Below are 21347 nucleotides of genomic sequence, written 5' to 3'. Positions count from 1 at the left end.
CGACTGAGGGGTGCCATTCCCCGTCTGAGGGGCCATTCCCCGACTGAGGGTGCCATTCCCTGGATAAGAGTGGCGTTCCCCCAGCCGAGGAGCCATTCCCCGGGCTGAAGATGCCATTCCTCGGGCTGAAGATGCCATTCCCCCTGGCTGAGGGTGCCATTTCCCGGGCTGAGGGTGCCATTCCCCGGTCTGAGGGGCCATTCCCCGGTCTGAGGGGCCATTCCCCGACTGAGGGTGCCATTCCCTGGATAAGAGTGGCGTTCCCCCAGCCGAGGAGCCATTCCCCGGGCTCAGAGTGCCGTTCCCAGGCTGAAGGTGAAGATGCCGCTCCCCATTCCCCGCTCCCCCTGGGCGCTCCCTCAGGCGGCCCCGCCGCCGCCCGGCGCTCATGCGCGGAGCGCGGCGCTGCGCAGGCGCTGCCGGCCGCTGAGGGTCGGCGGGTGCCGCTGCCCGGCCGCTGAGGGTCGGCGGGTGCCGCTGCCCCGGCCGGGCGCTGCCGGCCGCTGAGGGTCGGCGGGTGCCGCTGCCGGCCGCTGAGGGTCGGCGGGTGCCGCTGCCCGGCCGGGCGCTGCCCGCGGCTCCGCCATGTCCAGCGGCTTTGCGGCGGCGGAGGGGGAGGCGGAGGAGGGGGCCCGGGAGCCGCGCTGTGTGTCGGCGCTGTGCTCCTGGCCCTGCGCGCCGCCGGGCGGCCTGGCCCGGGCGCTGTGCCTGCGGCGGGGTGCGGGGGACGGCGAGCCCGGGTGAGTGCGGCGGGCGGCGAGAGGGAGCGCCGGGCCGGGCGGGAGCGGGGCTGGCGGGACAACGCGTGTGGCTTCCCCCCAGCAGCAGCGAGGCCGTGCTGGCGGAGCGGCGGGAGGGCGGCGAGGAGCCCTGCGAGCTGCGGCTGCAGTGCCGGCCCGGCGCCGAGATGGTGTCCGTGGGGATCGTGAGCCAGGCCCGCAACATGGAGGTGTACGTGGGCGAGGAGTACTGCGGCACCGGCCGCGGACAGAGCCGCGGCGCCCGGCCGGCCCCGGGGTGAGTGCTGGGCCGGGCTGCGGGCAGCCTCGCACTCCGATGTGGCTGCGAGGCGCTCCTGCGGCTCGGGACCCGATGTCTGTAACGAGGCTGAGAGAACCGAGGTTGTTCAGCCGGGGGAAGACCCTAGAGTCATTTCCACTGCCTAGAAAGGCTGCGAGAGAGCTGGAGAGGGACTTTGGATAAGGGCTTGGAGAGATAGGATGGGTGGAATGGCTTCACACTGCCAGAGGGCTGGGTTAGGTGGGATATTAGGAAGAAATTCCTCCCAGCAGGGTGCCCAGAGAAGCTGTGGCTGCCCCTGGATCCCTGGCAGTGCCCAGGGCTGGGTTGGACAAGGCTTGGATCACCCTGCGATAGTAGAAGCTATCCCTGCCTATGTCAGGGGTGGCACTGGGTAACTTTGAAGGTTCCTTCCAACCCAGCCCATTCTTGGGTTCTGTGAAAGTCTCTTCGATAAGTAGTCATCTCACACTTCAAAGAACAAGAGAGAAGATTTTAAAAAGAAGGTTTTGTTTTCCCCTTCAATACTTCCTTCCATGCTTTGCCGGGGGAAATAAAGCGATGCTTCTGTTTTGTTTTTAAGCCATTACATGGCACATCTGCTGCTTAATTAGCTAACTAGAAACCAGTCGACGCAGAGCCTCAGGGAGGATGGGTGAATAATGGACTGAACCTCAAACGCTTCTCAGTGCAAGCACACATACAAGTAATTTTTACATAAGTGATAAGATTCATTACAAGTTGCATATAAGCATTAAAGCTGCTATTAGAAAAAAACTGCTAAAAAAGAAACTAAAAGTGCTGTTGGAAACCATAAATCTGTATTAGAAATGTGTTCCAGTCAGTCTTGTTTCTTATCTAAATATTTACCAATATAGTGTAGTTCTACAAAAAAGTACCTTGTAAATTGATGTCACTGCTTGTTTATTTTATTCTTCTAGTGAAACTGAAGAGGTTACTTTATACCACAAGTACCTTAAGTTTGAATGCCCTGCAGCCTCCTGTAGAATTAAGGTAAAGAGTTGAACAGAATTGGGTTTTTTTTCCTTCTATCTTTTTAATCACTTAATCAACTAAATTGCATTGCTCTTAGTAAAATTATTGGTTTTATACACTTCATCTCTTCACATAACCACTTAAAAATCTGTTGGCTCGTGCTTTCTCTTGATGGCAGAGTGCTCCTTTAAAATTGGTACCTCAATTTTATTTTCATGAAGACTTTTTATGATACAGAAAATTTAGTCTTAGAGAAAAAAAAAACATAAACCAGATAAACTGCAGATCTGTGATTAGAACTGTCAGCTCCAGGGTTAAATAAACTTGTGAAAATCATGTGGCCACTACTCTTAAATGCTTAGAAAAACTTTATGTATCTTTGGGGTACTTAGGCATCTCTGTTCCAGTCAGAATTTTATGGGGAATAATAGCAAGAAGACATAGGCTTAATTTAACTGGAAAAGAGTTCATCATAGTTTTTGCTAAGACTCAAAGAACAATGCATTTTCCCCTATGTACAAAGAAAACATCAAACGTTTTTTTCTCTAACCAAGGTATTTTTTTTCCTTCTTGCAATAGCTGCTCTCCTTTGGTGAGAAACACAGAGTACTCATCAGTAAAATAATTCTAGACGTGAAAGCAGTGTCTGCAAAACTAGCAACTGATTTTCCTTCACTAGGCTCAAGCATAGATCTAGACAGAGTGCAAACTATAATGGAATCCATGGGATCTAAGTTGTCTCCAGGTGCTCAGCAGCTCATGGACATGGTTCGGTGTCAGCAGAAAGTAAGTCACCTTTCCACAAACACCATCTGGCATTTCACCAGTTAGGAGTGCTCTAAAAACATTCTGGGGACTTTTAATCCACACTTACTGCCATTTTCATCATGATTTATCTGTTGCCATTCAGACGAGTGCAGTGAATAAAGATTGTGTTCTCTAGGATGATGGTGATGATGATTATTATTATTATTATGCATTGTTGTAATTTTAAGCTTCACTGCCAGCCTGCTCTGCTTTTGCCTGTTTCCATAGTCACTGCTGGTCAAGGATAATGGGCATTTTCCCTGGAATGTTTGGGGTGTAGATGGGCTGGTTTGTCTCTTTAATTGTCATTATAGCCATGCCACCTTCAATTAAAAGTAAAGTGCTCTCACAGAACATTTGCTTTATATCCTAATCCTGCAAAGTGGGCTGTATCAACAGAATCCTGAATCCATCTGATGTAATAATTCAGTTTTGGAGATACAGCATGGTAAAAGTGAAGCCAGTAAAGCTCTTTCTTACTTAGATGCTGACAGGATAATTAACACTTCATATTTACAAGGAATGTAGTTCAAAACTACTTTGAAAATATCTACTAGTAGAATGCTGGGTTATAAAGTATCTATTGTTATTGCTGTATAATTCCCAGTATATTTGAAATCTCAAATACTCAAATGGGTTTTTCTCCCCATCAGAACAGTTTCCCTCTTGGAGACAAACTCAGTTGGATCATGGGGAGAAATTCTGATTTTGGAAGTGACCGTGCAATAGATGGATTGCACAGTGCAGCTCTGCAGTCATCACTGAGTCCATCAGCCAGTGAACCTTTGCCTGTTAAAAATCACTTAACAAGTGAAGCAGTGTATAAAGATTTAAAAATAACTCGTGATCTGAACTCAGAGGTACCTGAAAGAGAGAATACTTTGGATTCTGAAAGACTTCCTACCCAGCAAAATGCAGTTGACTTCAGGAATGATTTGAAAGTCATGGGATCTTTGCAAGTGCAGCAGCAAGCAGGTGAAAGTCCAAACGTGGCCAACCCACAGGTGCTTCTTCCTTTTCTGCAAAACTTGTGCACTCAGGTGAATCACCTTCGTCTCAAGGATGGAGAGAGGCACCTTGGCAAGAGTGCAGTGGCTAAAGCAGAAGGTGTTCAGAGTGCTGGGTGAGTTAAGCTTGGTGAATCTCTCAAAGTAGTATTGACTATTTACTGACAAGTTTAAACAAAAAGTAATAAGCATTTTCTTCTCATTAGCAGCAATAGTAAATCTTAGAATACATGGTTTTGAAGGCTTTGTGGTGATGAACATTACAAATTTTCAATTTCACAATTTTTTTGAATGTAGGAGTTTTTTAGAAGAAATCATATCATTTGTTGTTACTAAACTGGTTTTTATTCTACCTTAATTTAATCTTATTTAAAAAGGATGTTTCTTCATCCTTTTAATCATTGTACACATTTAACTTGTCTTTCTCATCTAGTATATTTTCATTGTGATTACTTTTACCCCTAAACTCTCACACCTTCCCTTTTTCACACAATGTGACACAATCTTTCTGCTCTAGAAAGATTAATCTGTATCATCCCATTGATGGTAATTTGTATCATCCCACTGATTTTCCTGTTCTTCCTCACTTGTTGGCATTTACAGTGCAGGTGTCACAGTTACCCAGTTTGGTACCTCTGGAACAATAGTGGAACTTGTGAGATGTAGGAATCAGGATTTAATGGAGACAGAATATCTCAGCTCCAATATTTTTAAAGAATGTAGGTGCAAACCCAGGGAGTTGCATAGTTTGGATAACTCTTGAAGCACTTGTGCTGACAAGGACAGTCTGTCATGCTGACAGGATATAAACTCTGTGTGTACTGTTGACTTGTGTTGATTTTGTTTTATGAAATTAAGCTCTCTAATGCATAGTTGAGCCTTTGAAAAAACAAGGTTGAAAGAAGATGACTATATACAGTAGCATTGTTTATGAAAAGAAATTGAGATTTAAGTGTGGCAGGCAGGGTATTTGCTTGTACTGGAAACCTAATGCCTTCCAAAGTTTATTACCTAATAAATGAAATTTTACATTTAAAGGATGTTTAGGTGCCCAGATCTCTATATTGCCCCTTGTCTTTAAAAAATAGGTTATACTTATTCTTATCTTTGCTCTTCTTACAGAGTGGAACAACAGCCTATTTGCTCCTATTTGGAAAAGATCATTTCAAAAAACTTGGATCTGATGGAGAAAAAACTAATGGACTATATTGACTGCCAAATCCAGGCTCTTCAGACACACATAGACAATAAAATGTTTCTCTTGATGGACTTGGTTCAGAACTCAAAACCAAACAAAATTTCTGAAGCACACTATGATTCTAATGAGGGGTTTTCTAATGGAGAGAGGTAGAGGGTTTCAATGTGAATACCTTGAGTAATTACACTTTACAAAGCTTAGTATTTATGCAGTTAAAACTATGAAGAACCTCAGTGTTGTTAACTTTCATTTTGTTACTGTAATTCTATCCACTGTTGTACACACTTGTTAGTTTTATGAAAGATCTTAAGAATATGGTTTTTTTTCCTAAATGTAACAGTTTTGTATGCCCTTTGAGGCTTATTTATTTAAAGAGCATTGCTAGAAGCTGTATGAACAGTCAGTCCCCCAGCTCCAGCTTGAACAGTGGAGTACTCTAAATAAACTGAGTTACTGCTTATCTTTTTACCTACATGTAGTCAGCTCGCTTTTTTGTGTTGTGTTAATTTTTGATATGAAATGTGTTATCAGTAGAAAAGAATGCAGTTTGTTCTTTTGCTTTGTTGGCACTCCCGTTGAAGACATTTATTGTTCCATCTCTAAAAGGAAGTTTGGATTGTCATTGCCTAATTTGGGCAGTTTATGGAGCTGTCTTTAGAGAGCTGGGCAAGTGTGAACCCAGCCTGGGCTCTTTGGAAGCCTTGATAGCTGTACAGGCACCTTAATTAGGAACCCAGGCTCCTTAAGAGATACCTAAACCAAGACTCTGATACTTCTTTCCCTCCTAAACTAGCTGAGTGTGCAGAACAAGTGAAATAAATGTGAACTCAGCAGACTTTATCCAGGTTTCATTATCCTGAGGAGTGCAAATACTTCATTCAAGGTTCCTCTCAAGTGGCTGTTGTACCTGACTGGGTGTGCTGGGGTAGCCCCAGAAGACCAGAGGAGTTTTCCTTACTGCATCACACTTCCTTTAACCCATTGGGATCAGTCTTGCTGTCATTTGGGGAGGTAGGAATGTGACTCCAAATCTCTCCTGTGGAAGGCTGAGTTTCAAACTTTGTTCTGTTTCTTGCTCTTGGATTCTGGGGTGCACCATTTAAATGGGAGGGTGTAGGGACTTCATGGTCAGCCCCTCAGCTGGGTGCACAAACATTTTTGGCAAAAGCTATCGATGGGGAAGCAAGTGTTGACTCAAAAGCAGCATAAGCATGTACAAGCCAGCATCTTTATTTACTCTGCCTGGTATTTTCTGCTCCAGGAAAAGTGATGCTTTCGAAGACTGTCAGATCCTGATGGCAGTAAACCCACAGAAGTAGATTTGGAAGAGAGGATAATCTGCTCTGAAAAGACTTCTTGCAGTTGTCCCTGGTCTTGACTCCTGCCAGGTGCAGTTTAAAAGTGATTCAAAAAGAGATTTTTAGATTTTTTATTTTTAAGACAAAAGGATCTTAATTATCTTGTACTTCATACCTGTACAGGTATAAATTCTGTCCTGAGGTAAACACACTTTTTCAACTCAGTGACTTGAGATAAAGTATTAAATTGAGACAGTTTTGGGTTTAGATTTTTTATTTGGTAACAAAAGAAGTTGAAATGAATTTCTGAGTGTTGTTGAGTTCCAATGCTGTTAATTTAATAATTTTTTATCTTTTCCCTCTTCCCTCTCTGGGTGACAAGTATGAATAGCAGTTGACACTAAATAGAAATCTCCAGAAGTAGTTAAAATGACCTCTGGGCATTTTGATAGCTGTATCCTCCCTGGTGTTTGTGATGTTTTAGCATCACAGCTACCACAATGAGAATGTCTGAAATTAAAACCACAAATGCCAGAGTGTAGAAGTTGTATTGTTGCAATTTGGGTTTTTTTCAGCTTCTGCTTCAGTGAGGGATTCTGTGTAGAGAGAAAAATAAAGTGCTTAAAGTTTAGAATACTGTATAATTTAACTGGGAATTATATAAATATTTTTTCAGATATTTTCATTTTACGTGATCCACAGAGAGTGCAAATCCTGAACATGAAGTACTGAAGAGTTGTAAAAGTTGGTAATAAAACAATCCTACAGAACATAATGATGTTCATTTATTTGGTATTGCTGCAGCCAATTTCTGCCAAGCAGTGCTGTCACCATGAGCGAGATTTGAGACATTTGCTGAAGAAAAGTTGGGCAAAAAAAAGCAACTTGTGGTTTCCTATCTGCTCCTCAGTAAAACTCATTCTCTTTTATAATATTTGCACTTGAATATTTGCCCTTGAGTTACAGATGTGTTCACTTCCACACATATGGATGCAAAATCTTTCACTATTGAAATAAATGGGAACATAGTTAAAATGTTGCTAGAGTTCAGAAAGGTTAATATTTTTTTAAAAAAGAGAAAATATTCTAATTAATATTAAGAGCAAGATTAATTCTAAATATTTTCTATCTCTGGTACCTGAAAGCAAGTGGCCCAATGTGCTTTTCTCAGGTGGAGCTTTGGGCTCCAGAAAAGTGAGAACAAAAGCACAGTGGGAATAGCAATACAAGCTTTTAAAAATAGCTTTTCCATGTTTTGTAATTTCTCTTTGCTCTCAGTACCTGACTACTGTAGATCAGACTGCAAATAGCACCAAAGCTTATTTATCTTACAAACATCTCTGCAGCTCTAATTTAAAGGCATGGTGCTTTTGGTTTCTGCTCTCAAGACTGTCCTTTTTATTCCTGTTCTGTGCATGAAGTGGGAGGATTTAACCTGGACCAGAGTAAGTCAGCTGTGTTTATTATCTAGAGTACCAACTAGAAAACTGAGTGAAGTACACACATACATATACTTATTTTTTTATTTTTTCCCTCTTGAGTGCTCAGCAGCCCTGAGATCTCTTTTCAGGTGGAAGGGACCCACCACAGTGTTGGTTTTTCATGTGTATGGAGGGGTGGCTCTTTTCTGTCTGGAGATGCAGCCTCTGGCACAGCAAGATTGGTGGTGTTGCTGTCACAGATCACAACATGACACTGGAGATAAGTGATGGGAAGCTCCTCAGGAACCTGAAGGCTCTAAATTTGAATCTTCCCAAATGCTGGGTAGGTTACCACAGTGTCATCTTTATTGCAGCTGCAAAAGGATGTACAGATCTGTTAAAACAGTCTACTTAGAATCATCATTCTGGCTAAGTGCTGTGAGCTGTAACTGCAGCATTTAAGCAGGGTACTGTTCTTACACGTGGCCATACCATGATGTGCATTTTTGCCTTTGCCCAGCATGATGTGGTGCATGTTCTTCCAAAATGGGCAGCACAAACCCCACAGCTGTGCAAGCAGGGCTTCTTCCAGCTTTACTAGAAAATAAAGTCAAGACCTTCTTGAGACACAGCCAGGTGCTTTTCTTCCATTGTAATTTTTTTTGAGAAAACCATTTTCTTTTATAAGCAAACTGATGTATAATGCATTTGTAATGATACTGTACTTCTAATCTCAGACCTATGCCTTCTTTAAAACAACCCTCTCTGATTTTTAACTCACTTTAAGGACTTTGAATGCAACTGTCTCTTCATCCTGAAATGTACTTACACTGCCTTTGAGTGTGGAGGCATTAAATACATGTTTAAAGATGTTGCACAGGATTTGAATTCCCTTTGGCTTCTGGAAACGCTAAATTTGCATTTATTCTGTGTAGCCTTTTATTTCTCAAACCCACACACATACTTGCAATGAATTTTCAAATGTTAATGTCCCTTTTGTGCCTGGATGTGAATCTGCAGTGAATGTGTGAGCTGGCATGTGGATCCCTGCCAATCAGTGCTGTGGCCTTCAGAACCCAATGCCCTTTAAATTATTACCTGTGAGAAGCAGAGCACAGGGTTATGAGTGTGGTGGAATTTTGTATGAACTGAGCACAATTAGAACTGAAGGAACATTGAGAGGGAGACGAGGTCTTGATGAGAAAAAACAGGCAGCTGATCCAATTATTTTTTGTCACTGAGAGCATTTACTGAAGTTTAGTCTTTTACAGATCTGCTGTATAAATCCAAAAGATCTGAAATTAAGCAGCCCAAGTTCATTTAAGATTAAATACCTTTAGATTTACACCCACTAGTATATTTTTAGAAATAAGCAGCAGATTTTGGAACACAATGAACAGGTCTAGAGGTGCTCAACATAATGTCATGGTCAGAAGCATCATTACTTGGGGACGACGACAACAACGACTCCGCCACTTGTGCTTCTGGCTCTTCTGGAGCCTGGGAAGAGTCGGGGAGCAGGGAGCCTGTTCACTGGGAAGGGTCTGAAAGAAGGGATCTTGATCCCTGGGAAGGGTCGGGGAAGAGGAATTGGGAATAAGTTTCCTGGGAAGGGTCGGGCAGGAGGAAGAGGGAGTATGTTGCACCCTAATACTTTGCACTGTAGGCACATTCCATTCTTTAAAGGAGCATTGTAACGGAGCTGGACAAGCCTCTGGCCTGATGAAGGGTTATTCCCACAGGTTGGGTCTTTTACACACCTGAAAAAGGAAAAAAAAAACCAAGCTCACTTACAAATTACCGTGTAATGACTGTGACATGCTCACTAAGCCCCTTTGTTTTCTTGGTTGCAAGAAACTTTCTTCCAAAAATGTCCAGTTCTGATGTTAATCACAACTCACAGCACTGAACTCCTGAACAGGGGGTGCCACTGCATGGAATTTGGATGTCTGTTGGTGTAATGTGCATCACAACACATACAAATGTCATACACGTAAAGCACCTTGTGGAATTTTGTCAGTACATATTAAAGTATTATATTATTATTATTTTGTCAATACATATTAAAACATTATATTATTATTATTTTGTCATATTAAAACATTATAAGCATTAAGTACAGTAAAACATTATAAGCATTAAGTACAGTAATGAGGTAGTGGATTTTTACTGCGCACTCTACTATGGGTCGTGCTTAACCTAAAGGATAGCCCTAGAAAGAAGGATTTTGATTTTTGGAAGCTTAGAGCTGTCCATGAAGAATTCCCCTGGGCAGCCAAGACAACACCAGCATCCCCGCCCCTCTGACATGTATTTGAAACCCTGCCAGCATCATCTGGTGCCATAAATCAATGACTCCAGCAAGAATGGCTCCAGGGACATCTGGATCAACAAACATGCATCAAGAATGTCTGTCTGTTTCCAAGAAATAGTGGTGCTTTGCAAAATTTTAATGTGATTAGTAATTGGAAGTATGGGTATGACTGAGTAGTCAAATCAAGTTGTACCTGAGCATTTGAAGGGTGTAAAAAAATGGTGTGAAATCATGTTTGGGGTATCCCAGCTTGGCTGGAGCATCTCACATGCATGAATAAATATTTACCTTTCCAATGTTATTCCTGGCATCCCAGGTCTCCTTGGCTGGCACAGGCTATTTAGATATTTCAGCAACATCAGCCTCACGTACTTAGGCAGGGGAATGAGCTGTGCTGTAGGGGAAGGAATTGAATGTTGATAAACCAGAGGAAAATACAGAGCAGAATGCAGCAGGTATTTTACTGCATTTTTTTACTGCATATGTATTTTAAATACTGGCCTGCTTTGTAAATTTAAATGTGGGCCTGGAATAGCAGCTGAGTGGGGAGGAAATTAATTTCTGTCTCTTTGATGATGTTCCATTAAAAGCTCATTTCTCCCTCCTACAACTATCAACTAACCCCTGGTGTTGTTCTCTCCTGGAAGAGGGGGAGTTTGCCAGGATCATGAGATGTTTCTGCCTATGAGCCCTCCAGAGCACAGGGCACTGGTGGGCAGCAGCTGGCAGGCTATGGGAGGATATTTCAAATGGGTTTTAACTATAAATGATGCAGACCTAGGGCAGCTCATCCCCTTGGCACTCACCACTGAGGTGCCAGCTGTGTATAAGCAGCCTGTGATCCCTGGCTGAGCTGTGGCATTCCCAATCTCTGCCTGCATCCAGCCTCTCCCCCTTGCCCTGCACTCAGATCCCCCCTGCTAGTGAACTGCCAGCCCTTCCCTGATCCCATCCCTTACCCTGCCCTTAGGAAGAGAAGTCATTAAAAAGAATAATCAAATACCTTACCTGAGTCTGTAGTTGCTGTATTTATCTTTGGACTGACTTAATGAAAGTACTACAAATGACATATTACTGGCATTAATGGAAACAAGATTTAATTCTGTTTATCCCTCTGTGTGGGGCAATAACTCCATGTTTCAATGTTTGCTTTGCACCTGAAGTTCAGTTTCTTGTGTGTTTTACCAAAGCAGACGAGTGCCTTTTATCAAAGTGTAGCTGACATGGCCAGATTCTAAAAGAAACCCTTGCTCTGCTCTGTGAGCAACTGAGGCAGAATGTTATCAACTAGTGAGCAGAATTCACAATTCAATTTTTCCAAAAGATAAAGCCCACTGTGGAAAACTAAGGTTCAAAGCAAACACCACTGAATATGTCAAAAGGATTCCCACTGACTCAACTTCTAGTGGGGATTCAGCTTTGAAAGTGCAGGGGGGCTGGCTTTGTAGGAGTGAGGTGATTTAGAGGAAATCTGAATTTATATTGTGTAGTGCGTCTGCCTCAGTGAATTCCAGTTCCTTAGAACTTGTAGCAGAGCAGGTATTCCTCCTGTATCAATGCCAACAATTCAGGTCCCTCGATTTGTATGGAAGCCAAAAAAATTATCCCCAAGGTTCAACATTAATTTTGTGAGATGATGCATGCAGTGGAGACAGGGAGCCTTGCCAGATTCCAGCTTTGGTAGGGAATTAAGGGTATAAACCAGGGTAAAACTGCATTACTTACTAGTGGCAGTGGTTGTTTCAGGAGTTGAAGGGACTGATGCAGCAGGTGAACTTGTCGCTGTGAGAAGAGATGAAATTAAATATTGTCTGTGTTCTAATGACCCACATGAAATACAGTATACTGTTCCCCACAGCTGGAGAAATGACCAGAAATAAATACCTGGGGTTCCAGGTGTTGTAGGCACGGTCGTGACTTTCAAAGAGAAAACAAAAGCACACTTAAATCTCTGTTCCATTATTGTGTGGCCAAAGCCAGGGCTTCAGGGGGGAGTGGAGCAGGATTTTACTCAAGCTGATGCTTGAAATTCTGCCCAATATACTGAAGTCATACACACCTTCTGCTCCAGGAGTTGTGTCTTCTGCAGGGGCTGATCAGAGGCACGAGAGGGAACAAAAGTGCAGGTTAAAAACTGTTCCCCCAGTGCTGGGCAGGGGAGAGATACCCAAACCTCAGGAGACTTGCAGGTCTCAGCTGGGGGCTGGACAATGTTCCAGAGTGGGAGCAGCCTCAGTGGGGGGAAAATGCATCCCTGTGCTGCCTCTGAGCCTGGCACAGCTCTGGGAGCCCGGGGCTGTTTGCCAAACTCCACTTTGGGCTGCTGGGATAAAGTTTCTGGCATGCAGAGCCTGCCCAGTGCTGTGAGGGCTGTGGGTGCCTTGGTGGGCACTGAAGCTGGCAAATCCATCCCAGAGTGTGCAGGGATTGGGATGCAGCTCTGGGAAGTGCAGGAAGGCTGATTTTCTGGGAATGGGCTGACCAAGAGCAAATCTGGGTTTCTATTGATGTGTCTGTCCCTTCCCAGTGCTTTCAGGGCCAATGGTTTTCTGTTTCCCCTTTTGCTCCTTTATTTCTGGAAGCCAAAGGAAAGGCAGTTGGGATTATCTGGAATTCTAATCCCTGGGGTTGTTATCATGGGGACAGGGAGGCAGTCAATGCATGGTCAGAGTGTGGCATCAGCTAAACGTGTAAACCAGAGCAACACAGCATTACTTACTGGTGGTAGTGTCTGCTGGTGCAGCAGTGGGTGCTGCTGCTGTGAGAAAAAAAATAAAGAGATTAATTTAAACATTCTCAGCATGTTAAATGTATTTTTCTCCCCTGACACGCATAGCATGTAGGCCATAGTTACTCTTTATTACTTACTAGTGGTAATGTCTGCTGGTGCAGAACTAGGAGAAACTGTGAGAAAGAAAAGGTGAAATTAAATATTAAGTGCATATTTTTGGTCTGAAACTTGTAGCATGTAATCCAGAGTAAAACTGTATTACTTACTAGTGGTAACGTCTGCTGGTGCAGGACTAGGAGAGACTGTGAAAAGATAAAGTAAAATTAAATTTCATGTGAATTTTCACATTTTTTCCCCTAAAGACTGATAGCATATACACCACAGTAATGCAATTTTACTTACCAGTGGTTACATCTACAGGTCCAGCAGTAGGAGAGGCTGCTGCTGTGAGAAAGAAAAGGCGAAATTAAAATTTATGTCCATGTTAAATGTATATTTTTTCCACCAAGACTGATAGCATGTATGCCACAGTAATGCAATTTTACTTACAGGTGGTTACATCTGCAGGTCCAGCAGTAGGAGAGACTGTTGCTGCGAGAGAAAAGATGAAATTAAATTTTATATCTATTTTAAATTTTTCCCCTAAAGACTGATAACATATACCCCACAGCAATGCAATTTTACTTACCGGTGGTTACATCTGCAGGTCCAGCAGTAGGAGAGACTGTTGCTGTGAAAAAGAAAAGGTGAAATTCAATTTTATATGCATTTTAATTTTTTTTCCCCAAGACTGATAACATGTACACCACAGTAATGCAATTTTACTTACCAGTGGTTACATCTACAGGTCCAGCAGTAGGAGAGGCTGCTGCTGTGAGAAAGAAAAGGTGAAATTAAAATTTATGTGCATGTTAAATGTATATTTTTTCCCCTAAAGACTGATAACATGTACACCACAGTAATGCTATTTTACTTACCATCAGTGGCATCTGCAGGTTCAGGAGCAGGAGAGGCTGTTGCTGTGAAAAAGAAAAGGTGAAATTAGATTTTATATGCATTTTAAATATTTTTCCCCTAAAGACTGATAGCACATACATCCTTGTAATGCTATTTTACTTACAAGCTGTTACATCTGCGGGTTCAGCAGAGACTGTGGCTGTGAGAAAGAAAAGGCAAAATTAAATTTTATATCCATTTTAAATTTTTTCCCCTTAAGACTGATAACATGTACACCACAGTAATGCTATTTTACTTACAGGTGGTTACATCTGCAGGTCCAGCAGTAGGAGAGACTGTTGCTGCGAGAGAAAAGATGAAATTAAATTTTATATCTATTTTAAATTTTTCCCCTAAAGACTGATAACATGTACACCACAGTAATGCAATTTTACTTACAAGTGGTTACATCTGCAGGTCCAGCAGTAGGAGAGGCTGTTGCTGTGAAAAAGAAAAGGTGAAATTCAATTTTATATGCATTTTAATTTTTTTCCCCTAAAGACTGATAACATGTACACCACAGTAATGCTATTTTACTTACAGGTGGTTACATCTGCAGGTCCAGCAGTAGGAGAGGCTGCTGCTGTGAGAAAGAAAAGGTGAAATTAAAATTTATGTGCATGTTAAATGTATATTTTTTCCCCTAAAGACTGATAACATGTACACCACAGTAATGCTATTTTACTTACCATCGGTGGCATCTGCAGGTTCAGGAGCAGGAGAGGCTGTTGCTGTGAAAAAGAAAAGGTGAAATTAGATTTTATATGCATTTTAAATATTTTTCCCCTAAAGACTGATAACATGTACACCACAGTAATGCAATTTTACTTACAAGTGGTTACATCTGCAGGTCCAGCAGTAGGAGAGGCTGCTGCTGTGAGAAAGAAAAGGTGAAATTAGAATTTATGTGCGTGTTAAATGTATATTTTTTCCCCTAAAGACTGATAACATGTACACCACAGTAATGCTATTTTACTTACCATCGGTGGCATCTGCAGGTTCAGGAGCAGGAGAGGCTGTTGCTGTGAGAGACAAAAGATTAAATTAAATTTTATATGCATTTTAAATGTATATTTTTTCCACCAAGACCCGTAGCATATAAGCCAGAGTAATGCTGCATTACTTAATACAGAACAAAAAGGTGAAATTAAATATTGTCTGCATTTTAGCTATATAGTTTTCCTCTGAGACCTACAGCATTTCCTCTTTATAGGAAATCAGGGCTTAGATATAACAGTGACAGAGCCTAATTTGTCTGGGATAGTTTGTAATTTAAGGGTTTGTTTTTTCCCATCCTTTAAATCCTGCCTGGTTCAGCCTCCATCCCCAGCCTTGCTTCTTCACTGAGTCAATGAGCCAGCAATTGACTGATCTTGAGGTTTGTTCATTGACTTCAATCCTATCAATGCAATTTATTTTGAACAAACTCAAGGCCTGTTATGGATTTTATGGCATTGTGTCTGTACCTTACCTTCAGGCAGCGTGGAGAGGACTTCTGCAGCCGGGCTTGTCGCCTCTGATACGAGTGCAGCAGGTAACCTGTGTGGCTCTGAGGTGTTTTCAGAGAAAAGGGAGAAACATGGAAACAGGAAAGAACACTCAGGTACGGCTCTTGAATAATTTTTTCAAAAAGCTCTTGATGCATTTCAACGCCTTCAGATTCCATGGTGTGGGTACAAAGTGTGCCCCATCCTCACAGCAGCCTCTGCCCACAGCACCCGCATCTCCCACCTGGCTGCTGGCAGCAGCTCAGTGCCAGGGTGGCCAAATTCACAGACAAACATCAGCTGCACGGAGAGATGCTGATTTTGCTGCATATTTTGGATTCTCCCTTCTTAAGCCCTGTCCCAACCATGTTTTTGTGACCTGCTGCACGTTGTGCAAGTGCCCTTTACCTGTCTGTGGTGTGACTGGGGCTTCTGATGTGCTGCTTTCCTCGGTGAGGGTGGTAGAAGAGAGGAAGGCTGAAAGAGAAATTAAATGGCTGAAAGCAGAAATTAAAAGCTCAAGAGTGATTTTAACAGCTTGTGACTTGATTTAGGTCTCAGGTTTAATAAAAAACTGATCTAGTGGGTAATATCCCTGCCCATGGGAGAGGGTTGGATCCAGATGATCTTTAGGGTCCCTTCCAACTCAAACCATTCCATGATTATCAATCTACTGAATAACTGGAGAGGCTCATCCCCCAGCTGGGGGAAATGAGTGCAAATGTCAGTCTGTGGTCCTTAATGTTTCTAGAGCTTTTATGAATTTTGGACACACAGAATTGCAGTGATCTGGACAGTTTTTCTTTACAAATTTGTGTGTTCTTTACAGGTACAACTCAGGGGATTTAATCAGTAAGTGGACGTATCCCTGCCTGTCCTGACAGGCAGATGTTTTTCAAGTGAAGGTGTTGTCATAGGATTGTTCCTTCACAAAAGAGGAACTAAGGACAACTATATTGTCTGCTATGAGTATTTACAGATTTCCATGGTCTCATCTTAATTTGGCTGAAAACCCCAAATTAACAGAGTGTTTGCTTCAAAAAACACATGTGAAATGGCTGTTCTTACCGTCATAAGCTGTGGTTGGACTATCAGGAGCTAATGTGGTCATTTCCTCTGTGACAGGAGAGGGTGTAGAAGACACATCTGTGGCCAGTTGAGAAAATACAAAACAGAGAGAGATTGGCAGCAATTAGGAGTGAACACATGAATGAAAGTCTCGATGAAGGTAAATAAATTTGGGCTTTGTGAGACAATGAGTCATTGCACAGCATTTTTGATTACAAAAAAATTACTTTTACCCCATTTAATATTTATTAACAAAGGCAGTCAGTCTTTGTGCTGTTCCTGACTGCATTGCTTCACTCCTAGAGGTGCAATAATCCTTTGGAAAGGTGCAAAGGAGCCATTGTGAGGGAGAATAAAACATGAGATTTGTCTTGTGCTTTGGGAGTGACTTCCAGCCCCCAGATGTGCCTCACCTTCCCTGTGGGTTGCCGTGGTCTCTGGAGCAGGAGGAGTCTCAGTCTGTGCTGGGGTTGAGCTGGGAGCAGGGGGGGATCCTGCAGAGATATTGCAAGGATCTGGGACATGGTTCCCACTTTGGATTTCATGGGAAAGAAAGTTAAATCCCTGGACTTGAACAGCATCTTCCAGTTCACTTCATTGTAAGTGAATTTGGGAGACTTGTGTTCCTCCTGCCTGCTTTAAACGATCCCCACCTGTTGCTCAAAATTTCCACACATGACATTTGCAGCTTGTTTTTTAACCTTGCCTTTGCCAGCAGGACTCAGGGGTTCTGTGGTAGTTGTCACAGTTGCTACTGTGTTAAAACCTTAAGAAGAAATGGTTTTGGGAACCAGCTTTTCATTTCTGTGTTATATATAATAACATATACTCATGATTCTATATAGTAGAAAACCACATTTTAACACCTGCTCTTCTGTGTGTATTATGAAAAGCATGAGTTACATCTAGAAATCCCAAGAAACATTAGTAGAGTCTGTACTTTAACACTGTACAGTGTGTTATGATTATTTCAGCAGAAAAAAAGAATCAGAAACTTAGACCTGGAGTGCAAAGACTTGCCTCATGTTTTCAGTAATTATTAGTAGCTAAGTGGCAAATACAGTTTGTACTAACAATGCAAAGAAATAATAAAAATATAAAGGAATCATGTTGCAGTGGGTGAATAAATAGTAATTTAGAACAATAACTTGTAATTCAGAGCATGTGCCTTGGTAGAAAAGTGTCTGCCAAGGAGCTGTAACCACATGATTTTTTGAGTTAAAAATTAGGCTCTGAGCACTGAGGAGACTCTTTACAGAGCTAATTTTGGGACTCCTGTTCCAAAAGCTCAGCCTTACCTGTTGGCGTAGCTGTGGTGGGCGCTGCATATGTGAAAAGGAAAAAAAACAAAAATTTACTTTATTGGGCAGTTATTTATATTACATATTTATAATGAGAATTTTTTTGTTTGTTTGTTTCCACTCACACATGCCTGGCTCAGAACTGGATGGCCTCTATTTTCTCCTTACTCTTTGCCTTTGTTATCTTGGGGGTTGGCTGTAAGATGTTGACTGAAGTGCTCCTGCTTTTCACTATTTTCATACCCAGAGCTTGCTGTCCAATCCTTTTGCCCCTCAATCACTCAGACTTAAACAGAAGAAGCACCTCACCTCCACTTTTCAACCTGGCCTGATTTCCAAGCTCTGCCCTGATGTTTCTTGCATTTATGGTGAACAGCATAGCCCAAGGAGGTTTTTTCTTCTTATTATATTTTAATTTTTGTTATTATTTTTATTTTTACCTGAGCAGATGACACCAACAACCTCATTGAGCCCACAGCTGTGCTTGCCCCAGCCGGCGTGCCGGCAGTCCCAAAGGTGGGATTCAGTTCCTCTACACTGCACATCATCCAACTGGATAACTTTTCCACTGAGGCCAAAGTAAGCCAGCCCCAGGACAGAGACAGCTTGGCCACAGTGAAGTTGCCTGCACACAACTTTGGCACTGTTCATACTGAAATAATCATCACAGGCCATGCCCCATTTTCCATCACAATAAACTTCAACCCTCCCGGAGCACTGGTCCCCTCCAGATGCCAGTCTCAGCTGTGGTTGTGGTGGAACTAAAGCAAAAGTTGACAGGTAAATATCAATTTGTTTGTTTGTAGCTAAACTCCTGGTGTGTAAATTGGAATCCCTGTGGCTCTGCTGCCTGATCTCCCCTGGTAAGGTCTGGCTGCCTGTGCTGCTGAGGCACAGCTCACCCAGGACTGGCTCAGGGAGCTCTGCACATCTGCCAGGTACTTTCACACTCACAGCACATCTCTTACCTTTGTGGTCAAGTTGTTCTTTAAGCCACTCGGTAAATTTTTTCCATAGTGAGTTTAGGTCTCTCTCTGGCTTCTCCCACCAGGCTCCATTTGCTGTGGCAGAGAAAGAAATGTATTAGCACTGAAGTAATACATCATAGTCTTGTTTTGGAAAGAATTCAATACAGCCAGCCCTTAATCTCTTTGTGAAATCACCTCCTTTTCTAAGGGACTGGCAAGACTCTTTTCATGGTGCCAATGGTGATAAATAAAGTTCAGATTATCCCGTTCAAACTAGCATGATTATAAGTTTGAAGGAACTTGTCATGCCGAGCATATTTCCACCTGGGTCTGTGTTTCTTTCCCCCTCTTTCTCTGCATTTTAAAATATATAAAATAATTTTTATTAAAATTAGACTATTGGATGAAGAACATTTAGAAAACAACTTCCACAAGCTATTTCCCTCACGGAAAAGAAACAAAGGAATATTCTTAAGCCTTCTACAGTCTGTAACCATCATCGGTTATATTTTGAAATATAGTATCTTAATATAATATTACATATATTATATATATTGTATTATGTATTTTGAAATACATGCATTTTGAAATAAAACCTATGGATTTGGATTGAATCTTTGATGTAGAAGACAAACTGTCAATTCTATGGTACAAAACTCATCAGCAATATTCAAGGAGAATCCTTGCCACCGCTTCCCTGCAAGCCAACCTGCATTGGTAAATAATTCTGTAACATTTCAGAAATATTTCAGTAACGGTTCTATAAAATCAAAAATATTTCCAAGGCAGTACCTGGTTCGGTCAGGAGAGTGGTGCTCAGCAGAAGCAGCCAGGTGAGACGCACGTGAAGGTCCATGGTTGTTGGGGGTGGTCTGCTCTAGCCCAGCACAGCTGCAGAATTTATACCCAACAGGTTCTGCTCCGCATCCAAGGCAGGTGCTGTGCAACCTGATCCCTCTCCCTGAGCTTCCAGATGGATGCCAAGGAAGTGATTTAGTGAGGATTTTCCTTTCACAAGGAACATCCAGACATCCGGATGAGGAGATCCACCTCAGGAAGCTGTTCCAGGCCGTCCACTGAGATCTTCCCAAACACTCCCCGGGCATCTTTGTGGCCCTGTGTTGATGGTGTGGCTGTTCCAGGAAGCAGTGATTTACTTTTGGAGATTAGGCTGTTTGGTAAGGATTCTCATGCCACCTATTAAGACATTTTCCAATTTACAACCGTATTAACCAGATTAATTGGTGTGAGGATTTTGCCAAAAGATTAGCATCCTAAAAGAGTCAGGCAAGCCTCAAACAAATTCTCTTTGTTTGCCAAAATTACTCATGTAAGAAGCAGTTTTTCTTATTTTCCTGACTTCTCTTTAACCTGGGAGAAGATGTTTCAGATTTGCAGTTCTCTCTGACTTGCAGCCCCCAGAGCAATAAAAGAACCTCCAGTCTTTTCTCTGGAATGAAGTGATGGTGTCAACACCACCATGGCCTCTGAATCCTAAAGGATGTCTCCAGCTCTGCCTCATTTTGTCCTGTCAGGGAGAAGGGACTTAGCTACAGAGAGAAGAAAAAAAAAAAAAAGCTGAATTTTCTTAGCTGAATTAAAAATGAATGTAATTTTTTTTTCTTTTCATGAACGCTTTTCTTATTTTCATGGCACAGTACAGCTCTGTTTGGAGCTCTGATACAGGGATAGAAGGTGAATGGAAGGAGCACGACTGAATGCAAAAATCTTTAGTAATTAAGAAGCACCAAGATTTGCTTTTTCAGCATTCTTTAGTCTCCTTTACAAAACAGGTAAGGACCCAAGGGGGTCATGCAGAGGGTAAATCCTGCATGCCAAGAACCAGCAGTAGGGCTGACCTTTGTGGTCTTGGAAGGGCAAAGGTGTTCCCCAGAACATCTTTAAAGAAATCTATCAAAATCTGCTCCTAGAAAACAAACAGGGTGTGTACTGAAATAGCTTTGGGCTGGAAGTTCAGCGTTAATCTTTCTTCACAGAGTGAAGTTTTGCTACACTGGCACATCTCTCCCTTCCTGAAAATAGCTTTGTTTAGTGTTATAATTTCTCTAAGTATCTGGGCCTAAAGGGGCTAAAAGCAGAAGGAAAATGTGGAGATGTTCTGGTGGCTGCTGCCACGGGAGGGCAGCGGGGCCCCGTCCTTGGGAAGCAAGCACCGGGCTGGGAAAAGATGCTCCAACACCGCAGAGCTGCTGGGCCGCCCAGGAAGATGCTCCACCTGAGCAAATCCCGTTAAAAGTACACATATTTGTAAGGAATTCCACCAAAGTATTTTGGAAGGAATAAGCTAGGCATGACTGCCTTTCTCCTGTATGTGTATTTATTTGTATTCCTCATTCCCTGGGGAAAAAGAAAAATCACTGATGTGTGTGACCTCACAACTTTTTCCCATGTTATAGTGTCGGAATCTGTGTTATTGATGATCCTGAGATTGTAGAAAGTCTCTGTCTGTCAGCCCCGCTGCCAAAGCAGAAGCCATAATTGGTCTGTGCTGGTTTCCAGGTTGTTTATTCTGTTTATCTCTCACATGTTCTGCTGCCCTGCCCAGCTCTGTCCTGCAGGGCAGCGTGTGGGGCTCTGCCCTCAGTGGGATGTGACAAACATTAAATACCAGAAACTCCCTGGGCTGGATTTACAAGAACGTGCCAATATCTGTCACCTACGTTGGACAGTGTGTCCCCAGCCTGAACCAACAGAAAAATGCCAACACCACAGTG

At 42.5% G+C, this 21347-nt stretch overlaps 2 protein-coding genes across 2 annotated transcripts; one reads left to right on the top strand and one right to left on the bottom strand.

The window, feature by feature from the left end:
• Window positions 1-664: 664 nt before the first annotated feature.
• Window positions 665-5500, top strand: C7H10orf88 (chromosome 7 C10orf88 homolog). Its single transcript, XM_021526392.3, has 6 exons — window positions 665-740; window positions 826-1017; window positions 1962-2034; window positions 2596-2802; window positions 3477-3946; window positions 4953-5500. The coding sequence occupies exons 2-6, from the start codon at window positions 908-910 to the stop codon at window positions 5179-5181; spliced, it is 1089 nt and encodes a 362-aa protein (XP_021382067.2). The 5' UTR covers window positions 665-740; window positions 826-907; the 3' UTR covers window positions 5182-5500.
• A 3656-nt stretch (window positions 5501-9156) lies between these two features.
• LOC110468442 (uncharacterized) lies at window positions 9157-18319 on the bottom strand. The gene is made up of 25 exons (XM_077784811.1): window positions 18085-18319; window positions 17813-17897; window positions 17642-17665; window positions 15684-15772; window positions 15260-15337; window positions 14769-14810; window positions 14621-14662; window positions 14478-14519; window positions 14330-14371; window positions 14188-14229; window positions 14049-14090; window positions 13913-13948; window positions 13770-13811; window positions 13622-13663; window positions 13481-13522; window positions 13342-13383; window positions 13195-13236; window positions 13059-13094; window positions 12930-12965; window positions 12781-12819; window positions 12121-12153; window positions 11946-11978; window positions 11787-11843; window positions 10350-10455; window positions 9157-9507 (listed from the first exon to the last, which is right to left on the bottom strand). The coding sequence occupies exons 1-25, from the start codon at window positions 18317-18319 to the stop codon at window positions 9189-9191; spliced, it is 1668 nt and encodes a 555-aa protein (XP_077640937.1). The 3' UTR covers window positions 9157-9188.
• Window positions 18320-21347: the final 3028 nt, after the last annotated feature.

Source organism: Lonchura striata, chromosome 7, assembly GCF_046129695.1.
Source record: "Lonchura striata isolate bLonStr1 chromosome 7, bLonStr1.mat, whole genome shotgun sequence".
Classification (NCBI taxonomy): domain Eukaryota; kingdom Metazoa; phylum Chordata; class Aves; order Passeriformes; family Estrildidae; genus Lonchura; species Lonchura striata.
The sequence above is the reverse complement of the archived record's forward strand: the minus strand, read 5'-3'. Positions and strand labels throughout refer to the sequence as shown.